General features: G+C 36.3%; 1 protein-coding gene across 1 annotated transcript; it reads left to right on the top strand.

The window, feature by feature from the left end:
• The first annotated feature begins 337 nt into the window (after positions 1-337).
• Positions 338-15,277, top strand: CRLF2 (cytokine receptor like factor 2). The gene is made up of 8 exons (XM_062574835.1): positions 338-413; positions 6,688-6,799; positions 7,493-7,665; positions 9,403-9,542; positions 10,241-10,403; positions 12,550-12,664; positions 13,747-13,831; positions 14,996-15,277. The coding sequence occupies exons 1-8, from the start codon at positions 338-340 to the stop codon at positions 15,275-15,277; spliced, it is 1,146 nt and encodes a 381-aa protein (XP_062430819.1).
• Positions 15,278-15,734: the final 457 nt, after the last annotated feature.

A 15,734-nucleotide genomic window follows, 5' to 3' on the forward strand; every position in this document is an offset into this window, starting at 1 on the left:
ATACGATCGCAGATACCCAGCCACATCTTTCCCTTATTTGGATCAGTGCTGTGGGGACTTCTGATAAAACTGTGAAAAGATACAAGGCAAAGTATTGGCAAGATAGATACTGGCATTCTGGGAAATAATTTCTTTGATTTTTTAATAAAATACGAAGAAGTGTGCGTACAGAAATCCTGCACTTCTTATTTTTTATAGCTAGAGCTATGTCAATTTTTTTTATTTCCTGTAGTCATTTCCTCTAGTTCCCTCCAGACTCTGGTATAAAGTGATCAAATGGTAAAGTCCAGAGATTATGATTACTCATCTCTTCACAGTCTGTTGTGGCATTCCAACCATGAGACTAACCTTTGAAGCATGTTCAGCGATCTTCATATTGGACTACCTGGTGGCCTCTCAGTCACAATCAGCCGGTAAGTTCACAGGTATTTATTCAAGAAATGCATATATTAAATAGTAATATTTCTGTGAGTACCTTCTCTCATATATTACTATATTCAGTACTTTTTTGGTGAAAAGTATCAACCAAACAGAAACTGGTATCTTGTAGAGATGAGTGTGTCCTCTTCAAAAGAAAAAAAAAAAAAAAAAGATGATAGTAACAGCTTTATCTGAATGTTCCCCAAATAAAAATGAAGGAAGAAGCCAGTAATTTTGTGTTCAATGTTAAAGAAAGAAATATTCAAATTTTTAAGCAGGAGTGCTTACTGTCCAAGATACAGATTTTGATAGAGTGAACTGCATCCAAAAAACCCTACAATATCTTCTCCATTGAACAAAGATGGATAAAACAGATTCCAGGTAAGACGTAAGCTTTACTGTTCTGGAGGAATGAGCAAAATGGGAAATGTCCAGTAATGTCTTGTGTCTGAGAAAGTATTAAGGTAAGAGTGTTACTAGAAAGCAAGATTAAAATAGACATTTATGCCTGTTTACTTGGCTATCTAAATATAAGAATGTCTCTGTTTCATGTGTTAATTTGCAGTATCAATACTTGCAGCATGCTAAAAATAAATGGATTAATGCAGAAATCTAATATAAAGATCAAAACATGAGCTATTAATCTAATCTTCAGTCCTGTTAATTTATCATAAGGTACCTGTAATTCATTAATTTGTAAGGAGAAAGAAATACTTTACTCATCATCCTATAAATCAATTCTCTTTTCTGCTGTACATACAGTACGTATAATTTTCAGCTATGCAGCACTGCCTGATTCTTCAGTGTTAATTGCTGTTGTGAGTCACCTGCACTCCTGTGTCTCCCCACTGTCCGGACCTGGCAGCATCGTATGGCCATGCTGTACTGATGGCACGTACTTTGTGGGATGGCAGCTGAAAAATTACAGTTACAGCAGTCATTTAATGCAAAGTGTGGTGATGTCTAACCATAGTTAGCTAACATCATTTTTTACCAAAAAAACATTGATTTGATGGGATAAAAGGAGCATGTTATAAGGAGCGCCTCGTTCCAAAATATGTCTATAAAAATCTCTCTCTTGCTGTCCTGTCCCCTTTCTATGAAAGGGATTTTCTATTTAGTTTCAGTCGCAGACATTCAGTTCAACAGTCTTATGCACACAGAGCTGCACTTTCGCCTACATGTGTTCCTTTTGCTGAAATGAAACTGTTCTCATCGATAAGTAGTATTAAGCGTAACTAACACTGTAGACTCAGATCTGGGTCTTGCTCTCCAGTTACTTCTATACAGTGTGCTGCAACATGTGGTTACTTATCAGGTTTCATCAGTGTAAGGAAATCAAAAGTGGTTTTTCTTTTTTATAATGTTTCAATGAGGTTACAACAGTTCCAGTACATTTATGTTCCGTTCTGTTATCTTTGCAGACTGGGATTTTTTTCACTCCCTTTCCTTTCTTTTTTTGATCTGTTCCATTACATTCATGCTTTTTACAATGTTCCTTTTCAGTAATAATAGTTTTTTTTTGTAATAATCTTTGAAAGGTGACTTGGAGATGGAATGTACTTACCTATATTCTTGCTCGTGGTTGTATTTGCAAAATTTACTGCAAAAAGGAAATTTCTTTTTTTTCTTTTTTTTTTTTTTTTCCTTGTGAAAATGCTTTCTGCATGTGCAACACTGGTATTTTCCATGCTTCTCTGTCCCAAGAAGAGCTAAGTGCTCAGCAGGATCTATGAGGTTGAGGTGTTGTGTGGAGCCTTACCAGTTCCCTCAGGTTTTACCTAAGATTTAGAGTCAGAGATTTCTCTCCAGAGCTCATGTTCCAGGACCCTGATATATATCCTATATATAGCACGGCAACATACTTCCATCTGCATACCTAGCCAGACCAGCAAGCCAGCCTCTGACAGAAAGGAGCTGTCCCCACTCTTTGACCCGGGTATTGCCTTTTCATTGTATTTTTGTCCTTTCCATCTATCCATTATCATAATACTTAAAATCATTAAAATTATAGAGAGTAATGGTAAATGTATTACTTTGGGCTGTTGCCTAACTGTAGGGCCATGAGTAGAAACATGTTTCAAATAATTGCTGTGGATGAACTACCACATTAGCAGAAAAAGTTCCAAGGTGTTAGAGGTGGATTCATAAAAGGTTCATTATAAAGAAAAGGGAGAAATATGCCCTGTTTTTTTCTTTCTCTTTATTCCTCTTTACATTCTTTCCTATTGTATTCCTATTCTCTTTATTATTTTCCATTAACAAAAGATGGGAATGATTCTGCCTCCAAAAGCATAGGTGCTCCACAAAAAGAAAAATAATACCCTTCCAGTTAGCGGCAAAGGATCATCAGAAGGAAATATTACACTTCAGGTAACCTACATATCTTCAGACTATTTGGTGGCAATTTGAGCCCAGCTACAAAACTTTAAAAAATTAATATAAGATGTGCATCCTTACATGCTGAAAAAGCAAAGAAATGTGGGTACTACAACATATTTATGCTCTGATTTGGTAAGATACACACAAATGTTACTGAGAGAACACTTGCACAAAACAGCTCACATTACATTCAAAAACGCTACAAAATATGTGAAATGTGAAAGTATAATAGAAAACTGTGCTGACTGGAGCTCTACAAGGACAAACTTTAACAATAAATATTATTTTTAAAGTATTTTAAATTCCATTCTCTGTAGACAAATGTATTTCAAAGTAGTTTATTGATTATATTAACACTGCTTTCTTATAAAGTTCTTAAAAACTAGAGTGCAGGAAAGAATTTGTATATGTCAACAAAGAATTTATTACAAGTCCCTTTCCATTTCTATTAAATGATTCTATTTATTTTTAGAGTATTTAATAACATGTGCCCCTAAATAACTGCACTTGCTAGAGGTTGAATTTAAATGTTAAAATCCCAGAGTTCCAATTCAAAATATGTAGCTGGCCTGTAGGGTTTTTTTTTTGCATAAAAAAGATCTGATCCTAGAAAGATTTATGTGTGTGGTTAAGTTCATGTGCTTTGAATAATCCTGCTGAAGTCAAGCAGACTACTCGGAGTGTGTCAAGTTAAGTCCTTGTGTAAATCACTGCAGGACTGGAGCAAAATCAACATGCTTCTATGTCATCCAAAAACCACATACTGACCAAACCAAGAGTTAGTGTGCATCTCTGAAGTCTAGTCTTTACCAAATAGCTGTCTTACTGTAACTCAAAAACCAAAGAAAAATTAGTGTTGTCCATGGATCAGAACGAACTGGCAGCTTTTGTTGCCCTCCAACAGGCCACTCAGATCTGACCCTCAAGTTTTATTGAGTGTCCACTTCTTTCTGTGTGGGAATCCAATACAATCACTCTGGTTTCCTTATTATTCATCTCTAGAATCAGCCGTGACTTGACTAAGCCACTTGAAGTCCGAAGAAATTGAATATTCCATTAACTTTAGATAATACCAACTCTCCTCTGCTGAGCAATGTGACACCAATCTCATAACAAAACCCCATCAGGATCATTTGATTAACAGTAGAGTTCATTGGAAGTAGTTCTTTTATGGCCAAGGACCACTGCTGCAACCTCAGGGTTAGTGAATAGTGGGATAAATGCAGGGCATCGGGTCCATCACCCAAATAATGGAAAATATCACTGCTGTGTTTTTCAAAGGGGTTGTCTATGTGCTCAAGTCCAAGTGACAGCTTTGAACTAGCAGTCTTTTTCTGGTAAGGATCCAATGGACAGCCTGGATTACTTGACTACATTGTGGAGAGGACTCTTAAGTACCCACTGTTTGTTATGTCCTATTAACTAGAGTGGGTGTCTTTTCAAAATCTTGCTGTGAAGCGCAGAAGGACTTGTGTGCATAGCTCTGCGCAGAGAAGCTCAGCCACCTTCTGAAATTAAACTGCAGAATTTTCTTCATATTTAATTTCAAAATGACCCAAGAAGATGCCCTACGAGCACCATTTCACCACCTCTTCTTGTGCTTAACCATCACGCACGTAGCAATAGAAGCACATAGCCCTGAAAATATATGATTAGGCATGAGAGCAATCTTTATGTTTTTATCTTCTTTTCTAAGGCATGGACATTAACAGTTCTTTCTTAACATGAAGATATCTGCAATCAGACTAATTATCACAAAGTGGAAAGTACATAGATATTTCTAAAGGGAATTGCAAGGACTGATTCTATAATTATAAAAAGGATCTCAAAGGAGTACAGTATTCTCTATACACTAATATTCGCATTCTTTTAAAAATATTATGATAGTTTTATTTAAAACTGAAAAATCATATTATAAATATATTTAGCTATTTTAACTATTTTTTATAATATCTAAATTTTACTTTTAAGTAGTCTTGTGGATTTCAGTGACACTAGCCATAATGCTATATATGACATGGCACAGGCATATTAGAATTTTGTCCATAAGAATTAAGAGTATCAAACTGTGTTTGTAGACCAATAAACTATTGCCAGGCACTCTTACCATCATATTGCTTAGTGGTTTCAGTTAAAGACAAGACAATCCCTCAGATATGCTGCAGAACGCTTATAATGGCCTTGAGGGATTAGGAGACAAGAGCTAGGCTCATCTAACAGAGCTAGAACTAACTAGATAAATACTATTTTATGAGAGCTTTCGAGGTCTAGAAATTCTGTTTTTATTTCAGCATATAATTGTACTGACCTCTCCGTTCCTCAGAAAAGCAGATGAGATTTTCAGTTTGAGAAATCAATACAGGAATAAGCTGTAGACGTTAGTTAGGATATGGTTGAGTTAGATTCAAGTCTTTCTCTTGAGTAAAAGCATAATCTTTTTTTACTAAAGATCTGTGAATCATGTAGTAGGGACCTGGAGCTAGACCTGCCACAGTCTAGGATATAATCTAATCAGCAGATCACTTGATCCTTCTTGGATCTGTCAAAATTGTCTCTGGAATGGTTTTGATAAAATGACGTATTATGACACAATACCCCACAAAATATACAAAGATATTTTGACTAGTCCTGAATACAGAAGCTGTTAGTTCCACAGACAGAGCCATGTAGCCCTGAAATTAGTTAGACAATATGGCTATTTGAACTAGGGTGTTTCCACATACCTTTTTCACATACTTCTTGTTGATTAGTTAGCAAAAGTATAGCAACATGGAAGGTATTAGGCCTGATTCCCATAAACTTTCAGGGTCACCCTCTGTGATAAAACCTCATAAGAAATGTTATTAAATTTTTGTTATTAACTTTTTAAGACCCTTCAAAATGCCAGAGTGGCATAAAATGTAAATGGATCAGAGACAAAAGACTATTCTCCTGCTAGGTAGGAGTGCTCCTGCAGAAGTTTCTAGTGGTTGGTGCTTCATGCCTGGAGATAGCAGCCTGTAAATTTCATGCTCAAGCAGTTCATTGCTGATATTCAAGGTACCTTTTCTTCCTCTGTTCATTCAACTAAACAGAGTTACACATCTCACAGAGCTCAGAATAAATAAAACCTGTTTCCCCTTGATATATCATACTCTTCCAAAGCTTCTGGCTGCTTAAGATAAGCATATTTCACATGTAAGTGCTACCTTCAGCGTTTGATTGTGGAATCCCAATAGATATAGAATTAAAACACCTAAATCTCTAGAAAGAAGGAAAAGCTATAATGAAAACAAGATCACAAAAGGGAATGATATCTGTGTATAGCCACAGGACATAAAATGACCTTGGTTTGGGAAAAGTCTATGAGGTAGGATTGGCTAGAACATAGATAATGTACACAGTTCACCCATTTCTGCTGATCTACTCTAGGTTACCATGGGTGCTTCTACACTACTCATTTGGTCTTGACTTGTAGTGTAAGTCCCTTGTTTCTTAAAGCAAACATTAGACAGTTTACACACAGGTTCCACTTGGCAGTAGTTCCCAAATAGTTTTGCTTAGCAGAAAAATCTAAGACATTCCAGAAGAAAGTCAGCCTCAAGGCTTATGTCTCTTGCATTGCATACATGTAAACCGCTCTATACCTTTAGGCCCAAGGACCGTGGGGTGTTCTTTCATGTTGCTATAGATGTTTTCATTTTGTTAGTTTACAGTTTTAGTTTCAGCCTCTCTAGGTTATTTTATCCTGTTTCCTATCTTTATAGATATTCTTCTCTCATTTTATAATCAATCATCTGAGTCTATGGTAAAATTATTTTTGAAACATTGACTGTCTGCAAATGCCAGATGATGTTTCTGACAGTCGTTGTTGAAATGGTGTTCTCTGTCAATGCACTGGGACAGGTCGGAAAGGCACCGTCAGGACCTCTATAGTCAACTTCAACAATGAGCAGATGCAGATCACATGGGCAGCAAGAGAACTATTTCCTGGCGAGAATGTGTCATTTTCTTACACGTGAGTATTGATGATGCCTATTTTTCCTTCCTTGAAGGATTTACTCCAGAAGACTGAAATAGCTCGGTCCTTCTGAGTCATCTGTGACCTGAAAATACTCTTAATTTTTTTTTTAATCATCCAGCATTAAACTTATGTTCACACACTGCACAAAAGTGTATAAATCAGTAAATCTGTTGTATAATGAGTTATAGCAGACAATATAGGAAAACCTTGTTTTGTCTTTATGTTAAATGGTAATGTTAATTAGACTGCTGATTGTGATTTTTTTCCACATATGCCTGTATATTTTACTTATTAATTGACTTAATAAACAGAAATTTAACATTTAAAGGTAGTCATACAGTTTGATCTTTCCTTTTCTTTATGGTTGGTATATGAGAAATAACTTTTAGCAGTACAGTCTTGGAAATAGGAACATGAAAACCACATCCGTTTGAGCACAGTGTTCTCTTATTAAGGTAAAAGAACCTGAAAGAAACTTGAAAATTTCAGACTGCATGAGAAACAAGGACTAGAAAGTCAGTAAGGTTGGGGTGCTGAATTTCCTCACAACACTGTCAAATTTCCAGCCTCAAAAAGTTCCTTCCTTTTGCAAGAGTATTAAAGAAAAAAAAAATCAGTGAGCAAAGAATTTATTTGTATTAACTGCTAACAGAGTATCTCCATTCACCATTATTTTTTCATTTGTAGATTTGAAGGAGGCCAACACAAAGTTTGGAAGTCATGTCCCACCTATCTCTTGGACCAAGGGTTTAATTCTGGATGTTTGTTTAAGACAGAAGGATCCACCCTTTTCATCTCAATCATGAACAGTAATAGAAGCAAAGAGCTTTTTTCTAAAACACTAAAATCTGATTTTTATAGTAAGTGTGCAATAACACGACTGTGTCTTTTGATAGTCCTAGTGTCTTCAAGAATTCCTCTAGTTGTCCTTAGTCTGAGAGAAAATCAGTTGTATCCATGTATGTATCCGTGTAAATGTTACTAGTGTGTGCCAAAAACAAACTACAGATTTTTGGAATTACCAAGGCTGATTTTCATCCCTTGCTGTCATCAGCTTTTACATAGGCTTGTATGCAGCTGCAGCTAAGTAGGGTTATATAGTTAGAAAAAATTGTCCTAAAACACAGTTTCAAAACTAAAATTAAAATACTTAAATATGTGAGTGTGCATAGTTTAGTTCAGACCTGCTCGGTATGCATACCAGGAATGTGTATTCTCAACCTTTCATTCTTTTGTCATCTTCCGTGAGACATGATGCAGCAAACTATTTCTAATCTGAGAAGCTGAAATTATCAAATATTTCAGGAGAAATTAATCAATTGGCTATGTTATAGCCTGATAGAATAAAAGGGATATTCTCCTCATTGCTAGTAGGAATTCCTTTTTCCTGTTTTTATTAATTCCACCAGAGATATATATTTCACATTATTATGAGATTAGCTTATTGGCATCATCTAGAATTTTCTGCAGTTACAGTGTTTAGAGTGATTTTTCTGATAAAAAATAGGCATAAGATATATCAGGCAGAAATTATCCAAAGTCATTATTTTCCAAATATATTATTAGTGCTTATTCTTTAGCAAAAAGGATTAATCAAAAATCTGTAATGGCAACTATCTTTAAGAGTATTTTACATCTCCTAATTATATGAACATCTGGTGGTTCAAGGAAAGCTGGAGGCTCATCTGTAAATTTAGGCAATTAAACTACCACTGATGTTAACATGAAATTTAAGAGGGTTAGATAACACAACACAAATAATAGAGACCAACCTTAAGCCTCAAAACTAGGAGGACAGGGTTTTTGTAATATGAAAAAGGATCTAGAAGGGCTGAAGACACAAATAATGCTCTTCTCATACCTCTACTTTCCACTACTGAAAACTATCCAATTACATAGGTCAAACCATTGCCTTTTCTGTGGACCACCTGAAAATAGTGAGGAGTAGGTTCAGTTGTCCACAGATAGGCTCCCAGTGCCATTTCAAGTGCCCTAACGTATCCTGCCTGGCCTCCAGAATGCATGTCTTGTAGATTATATGGGACAGTATTTGCTAGTCCTATTCCAGAGTCATAGATACTCTAAAGCATATAAATTGGTGTTTGCCTACATTTAGGTAATTGAAGAACATACCACAAAAATGATATCTTTAACTACTTAACCCTGCTGTGTAAATAAGGAGACTTGTCTCTCTAGGTTCCCTCTATTGTTCATGAAGGGAGATAGACTTCCCTATAAAGTGATTTAGGGCCCGTAATTTAAGCTTCTACTTCTGAAGAAGCCTCTTTCTTTCTCTTGACTGAGGAGTCTGAGGGGACTAGAGTTCTTACTTAAGTATTTGCAGTAGGCTCCTGAAGTAAGTTAGTCTCTCTAAATGTGGGACTTTGAATGGGGAAAGGTGTCATGGTGCCAAACTTCATTTTGTTGTTCAGTAAGAAGGTCAACTGAAAAAGTGCGTCCTTCAAGAAGACTGACCACTTTCTTGGCTTACTACTCAGAGACGGATTGAGGGAAGGAAGGAATAGCAGTGATATAAACTATATTAAGGTAATTCATTTTAAAGAGATTATTGCATAATTTGTTTGTTTTCTCTTTAGTAAAGCCAAATCCACCAGAAAATGTGACCTTCCTGTGGAAAGATGACACCGTTACTGTTAGCTGTAATGAACCAAAGAGAGCTGTGAAGTGCTTAAAGCTTGAGCTTCAGTACAAAAGCAAGTTCGACAAAGGGTGGCAAGTAAGTTGGACATGACATTTTTAGTCAGTGTGGAAGGAGCTGGAAGAATCATCACTACAGAATGTAAAATAGAGTTGTTTTCATATTGTCCTCCCATCCCATACTTTAAAAAATAGCTAGTGGCAGGAAACAGCTAGATTTCTATAACAGTTAGATTTCTATAATTTTTGAGTATGACTTCTTGCTTTCAGAAAGACCTGAGAACAATCTAAGGTCATACATTCAGAATAGTAAAGTCTTGAGAGATATCAGCAGAAAGCCAGATAGAAAAGAAAAAAGTGAAAAACAACAGGAAAGAGAATGGAAGAAAAGAGGTGACAGAGGCTTTTTATTTATTTTGAAGTTAGCTAGTAAGTGTATCTTAATATTACTTCATTGACTTAAATCTTTTCAGGCTCACACATATCTTCTAAATATTTTTTTGTTTGAAGTCTCTTTTGCATGTTACAAACAGTAAATGTAGCAGTACTATATGTATTGACCGTTATGTCTTTCAACTCAGTATCGAACAATGAGGAATGGGTATGAATGGAGACGAGTCAGTCAAGAAATGGAGTTCTCAAAAATTCAGCGAAGTTAAAATTTTATTCTGGAGTTTGGGGTTGGCCTATCTCTTATTCTTCCCATGATCATGATAAAATGTAGTACTCTGAAGCTCTTTTGAACCATAAATAATTATAATATACCTTCCTTCTCAGTCTAGAAGTTCTAAGTGTTGCAGTGTTGGAGAGCAAGGCTTTGATCCAAGGAAATGCTATTCTTTCCGGGTCAGACTGAAGAGGCTAGTACCTTTATGCAACGTAGTTAATTACAGCAGTGACTGGGAAGCAGAAACATTTTGGATGAATGGTACATCATTAGGTAACAGCTGTGCTACATTCATATACTCTCTCAATGCAAATGGGGAGGGGGAGAAGGACTGCAAGAGAGGCTAGACAGGTGCATCTAGTTGACATAGCACTCTATCACGCTGCATCTAACACTGTCAAAGGAAGTTCATATGGAAGGCTGATTGCCTATTTTTAATTCTCATCCACACTGTTCCTTATAACACTTGATGCTACTAATTTACACAATGCTCAGTAAGGTTAAAAAGATTTCCATATTATTTGTGTTACAGTTGTGTTTAGGGTCCTCCAATGAAAGTAATGTGATGTATGGTGTATGCATATATACATATATATATATATATATATATATATAGGTATGTATGTATCTCCATATATATGTGTATGTGCGTGTAGCAAAGCAGGCACTCTGGTGATAGATGATATATGCATATCCAACCTGAACTCTAAGAAAATCCTTAATACACCATTTTTTATGGTAGTTTATTTCAAATGTTCATCAAGTTGAGCTACAGGACCAGAAAGCATAGCTAAATGATGCATAGGCAGAGCAACTACATCATAGCCTTCTTAATAGAATGTACTAGGTCAATCAAAATGGGGGGATAGGGGAAAAGAGATGAAGGAAAATCATTATCAGAATTAATTTTGCATGAGACAGGCACAGTTAATTGATAGCAATTGCCTTTGTTTAGGCCTCTGAGGGAAACAATATTTCTACTAGCTGTCAAAACTAAAGGAAAAATTTTAATGTAATAAAGACTCTACACCATCCCAACATGTTCATATCAGCTATCCACAAAATGCCATCTACTAAGTTTTATCAAAAATATGAAACATTCAGATGTCCAGTGTGCCCAGATCTAAGTTCTCCAAAATCAAATGGGCTATTAACTCACCTGAAGAAAATCCACAGAGCTGGACTGAAATTCTGGGGTAGAGGTGTGTGTAGCTTGCACTAGCAGTAACCACAAGGAAGCTTCATCTCCTTACAGACTGTGAACCCGTAAGCATGTCCTCAGGTATCGCTGGCAAATGTCCTCGAGAAAACACAGAGGACAATGTCCCCTTCTGTGCCTCTCAGAGGGAAGCACATGCCCCCCCTACCTGGACCATTTGACCATAAGCAGCCTGCAGACAACTGCAAGGATGAAAAGCAGAGAAGGGATAGACTCACGGTTTAGCCGTTCTGGATGTCCCTGGTTCAGAAATGACACTGGCAGAGTCAATGAGGCAAGCATTTCTCTTCAGAACCTGAATAAGTCTTTAGTGTCTCCAAATATACCATCAGAGGAAGCCATGAACAAAGATATGCTCAAGAAGTTTCACAAATACTGAATGCAAATACCTTAAGGGGAGATCACAGTTTTTCTTGTGGCTTTTTGTCAGGCTGAACAAAAGAAGCAGGTGGAACAGGCTGCTACAGGGAACAAAGTGACTGTGGGGCGCTACTTATAGGACAGTTGTTCTTGTATGAATAATTCATTTTAGTTCTTATAGCATCTATTTGCAGAGCAGACCATCATTAGTGTAAGGCAGTTTTGAGGTGGCGTTATAAAAGCTGCAGGAAAAACACTGAGAATGCTGAAAGATGCATAAATGCATTAGTTTATATACCAGTGTGTTGAATTATGTCCTGACACTAGCTGCTTTCTAAGATGTAAGTGCTTGCGATTTGGGGTTTTGTTTGTTTGTTTGTTGGGAGGGATGAGGGGTTGTTTGTTTGCTTTATCTTGGGAATTAATAATTTTATCTCGCGAAATAAGAAATTTAAGCTACCTATAAAATAACACTAGCAGATTTGGTGATTGCGAGTAGGTGTAGGTAAGATAGATTTTACCCAAAATTGCTGCATCACTGTCAGTGTGGTGTGGTGAACACAAGGAATATTTAACTTGATTCATTCCAAATACTTTTACTCTTTGTCCTTAAGCCCCCTCCTGTGTCCTGTACAAGGGTAATTTAGATAAATAAAAGCACAATACTATTTTATTGCATGGTTTGCGGATTCCTTTTCTTTTCAGTTTCAGTTGAATTTGTCTTAATTGTTCCTAAGCATTTTTTTAAAAAAGAAAAGTCAATGTACTAGCATGCTTAAGAGTATTTATTGTTAAAGCAAACAAGAAAGTTTTCACATTCTTTTCTGTAATTATTCCTAGATTCATGTGATGATGACATAAAATCTCAGTCAAACACGATAATTCTTTTAAGTTGTATTCTGGCAGTACTTCTAATGATATTTCTCCTCTTGATTCTTCTGTGTAAATGGCAGAGGTAAATATAATTTCAGTGGTCACTGTTAAATATTCATTTCATGAAAATAAAGCAATCATTCAAGCTTAAATCTTTTAGCACTTAAGATTCTTATCTGATAAATTAAGTTAACATCAAGATGTAGAAGTTAATAGCTTAATTACTATTTGAGGGCTAATGCATCCTGGTCTTTCAAACCTCAACACTTTTCATTTTCAAAAACAGAGAGAGTAATTCTGGTATAATGCAACTCTTCAGGACAAAATTCTTTCCCTTCCACTTCACTTCTATTCTTCCTTAGCAGCTGAATATTTGGAAGCCAGTTGTTTTTGCTATTGGTCACTTCAGAACCAACTTCTTGTGCAACCATTTCTTTGTGCAACTTCATCAGACTCAACGTCTGTTTGCACCAGGCTGATGTTAAGCTGAGTGCATTCAACTTTAATAAGACTATATTAATGTTTGGATTTGCAGTTTATTGACTCAGTTCATGATTAGAATCTGCAATTAAAAAATCTACTGCAAAGGCCCAGAAATTTGGATTTTTTTTCTGTGCAAAAAAAGACATAGATCCAGTACTACAGAAAATAGGTTGAAAACACGGAGCTCAGATAATCTTTCTAAGTTATAGGTTCATTTTTTTCTCTCATATGTCTAAGTTTATGTTTGTGTTTATGTTCACTAAGTAAGTCAGTATGGCTGTTTGCTGCACCATCTCCCCAGGTTGGGGGAATCTGACCGTGGAATTTTAAGCTCTAACTATATATTGTATGGAGCAAAATGCTACTTACTGACTAGCTGGAAGTCTGGATGTATTCTGAATTTTACAAGGATGAGACTAATTGAAAAGACAGCAGAAAAATCACTCTTAGTCTGATGGCCTCATCATTCTGTTCTATTACATAAATCATACCTGGCCTCAAACCAATCAAGTGACTGCTCTACAATATTGCTTTTTGACTTTAACACACATTTAAAAGATATCAAGCCTAGAGGACTGTCATGTTAATTATATCAGTGGCTACAAAACTTTGTTCAAGTGGAGGCATACATGAATGAATATACTGTCACAGAACACGTGTATTTTTCTTTCTTCTTTGCAGACTTCCAAAGTCAGTCATGCCTGTTATACCAGATCCTAAATATGTATTTGCTGATCTCTTTAATGACCATAATGGAAATTTCCAGGTAAATGCTCTTTTCACAGCATGACTGTGAACTGTACTATGTTGTGAATGATTTGGAAATTGTCACTGATGTCATAGGTGTCATTGTCACCTATGTTCTGTGCTGACATTTACCATGGGTGGTCTCTGACCTAAGGGAACAGCCCTTCCCTGGTGCGATGTGACCATGAGATTTCTACAGATCAAATGCCACTGTCCGTACGGTCAGTATAGTGCTACTTCAAGCACTGCATGAAGACATTTTTTGTAGGAATAGACAGAAAAAATTCAAGAAAAGACTCTCAGGGTGTCCAGAGAAACAGCAATACTATCTGGTGAGATGTCAGAATGGAATTTGTTTCTATTCCTGGATGTGACAGCTGGGGGAACTTGCCCCACTCTGAGGCAGATTCTTGCCCTTTATGTCTGCCAAGTGCAGTGAGCCTTAGTGCTGAGGCAGCAAGGACCTTAGTCTTTCGCTCCAGTAGGAAGCATCCTCTCTTAGCACAGACGTCTATGCTCACTAAGCCTTTAGAAACAGAATAGTCATCAAATGAATACATCATATGCAGTTTAAGTTTTAGACTTTAACTGTTCCTCAAATCCATGACATTACATATGTGATATATTATTCTGTATTAATTCTATTATAGTAAGTAGACAAGTCAAATATTTAGGAAAAACTGAAAACTTTCCTTATGTAAGATAGGTTTAAACCAAACCAAAAGAAGGAAGATATAAATGCAAATTAATACCAAAGCATTAATCCAAAAATGCTATGTTGTGTAAATCTCCCTGTAAACTCAGTCTGAATCTGGATTAAGTCAGAGCTGTGTGCAAGTTTACCAAGGATCACCTGGTATTTTTCACATCCAAAGATTTCTACAGGCTCTGATTATATAGGCAGATTCCTTCAGTGTTACATTTCTCCATAGTTAGCAGGAGTTTGTATACATTTGTGGATTCCAGCTTTCTCCTCTCCCTTCCTCTGTTTTTCCCTTCCTTCATTCCTTCCTCTTTCCCTCTCTCTGTTTCTTCTGTCTTACGTCCAGCTTGCCTATATTGCTTCTTTTTCATCATTGCCATTGTAGTTGAGCTGGGGAAAATGTCATTACTGAAGGAAAATCTAGACTCCTTCTAAATGATATCTAAGAACTTGCCAGTATTAACATTTCTATTCTCTTAGGAATGGATAGACAAAACTGAGCATGCAATGGTGCAAACCAAGCTAGAATATGAAGAATCAGAGTGCACCATTGAGGAAGAAAGCCACAAAGAAGACAAAAAGAATGTTGACAAGGAGAGATCTAAGGATAATATCATCAACTTTTCAGGAGCGGCTGAAAATAACCATCCCAAAATGCCTCAAGCATCTCAAAATGCCTGCCTGATGCCAACATCCAATACTACAGTTTCTCTTGATGGCTTCCAGATCTTAATGAATGATGATATGTATGTGATGTTATAACATCTGCATAATATAGTAGGTGTTAGAAAATAGCATCACAACTTGATCACATTGTAGTGAGTTTAGGAGAGTGACTGAATAAAATAAGAGATTATTGTAGGCAGACTCACATAAAATACCAGGCTATGTTACTTGGTTTTTGATCTGTGCTTGCCCAGAACTTATGATGACTTGGACAGGCTCAGTATATGAAATAAATATCTGATAATTTATAACATTAGGATTTAATGTTCTAACTGGGCCTATTTCTAGGACTAAACTAAGCCCCATTTTCCTGCTAGGAATGAAAGAGAACAAGTGATACTCCACTATGAAGCCTGGACTCGGTCATTGTGCTTATGGATTGTGCATGGCCAGTAAAAATTATATCACAGAGAAAATAATAGAGAAAATAAAGAGATTTTTTTCCTCATAGTGGTCATCTCACAAATACCCAACCATATACTCCTCATTTTCA

Source organism: Rhea pennata, chromosome 1 (genome assembly GCF_028389875.1).
Source record: "Rhea pennata isolate bPtePen1 chromosome 1, bPtePen1.pri, whole genome shotgun sequence".
In the NCBI taxonomy this organism is placed as follows: domain Eukaryota; kingdom Metazoa; phylum Chordata; class Aves; order Rheiformes; family Rheidae; genus Rhea; species Rhea pennata.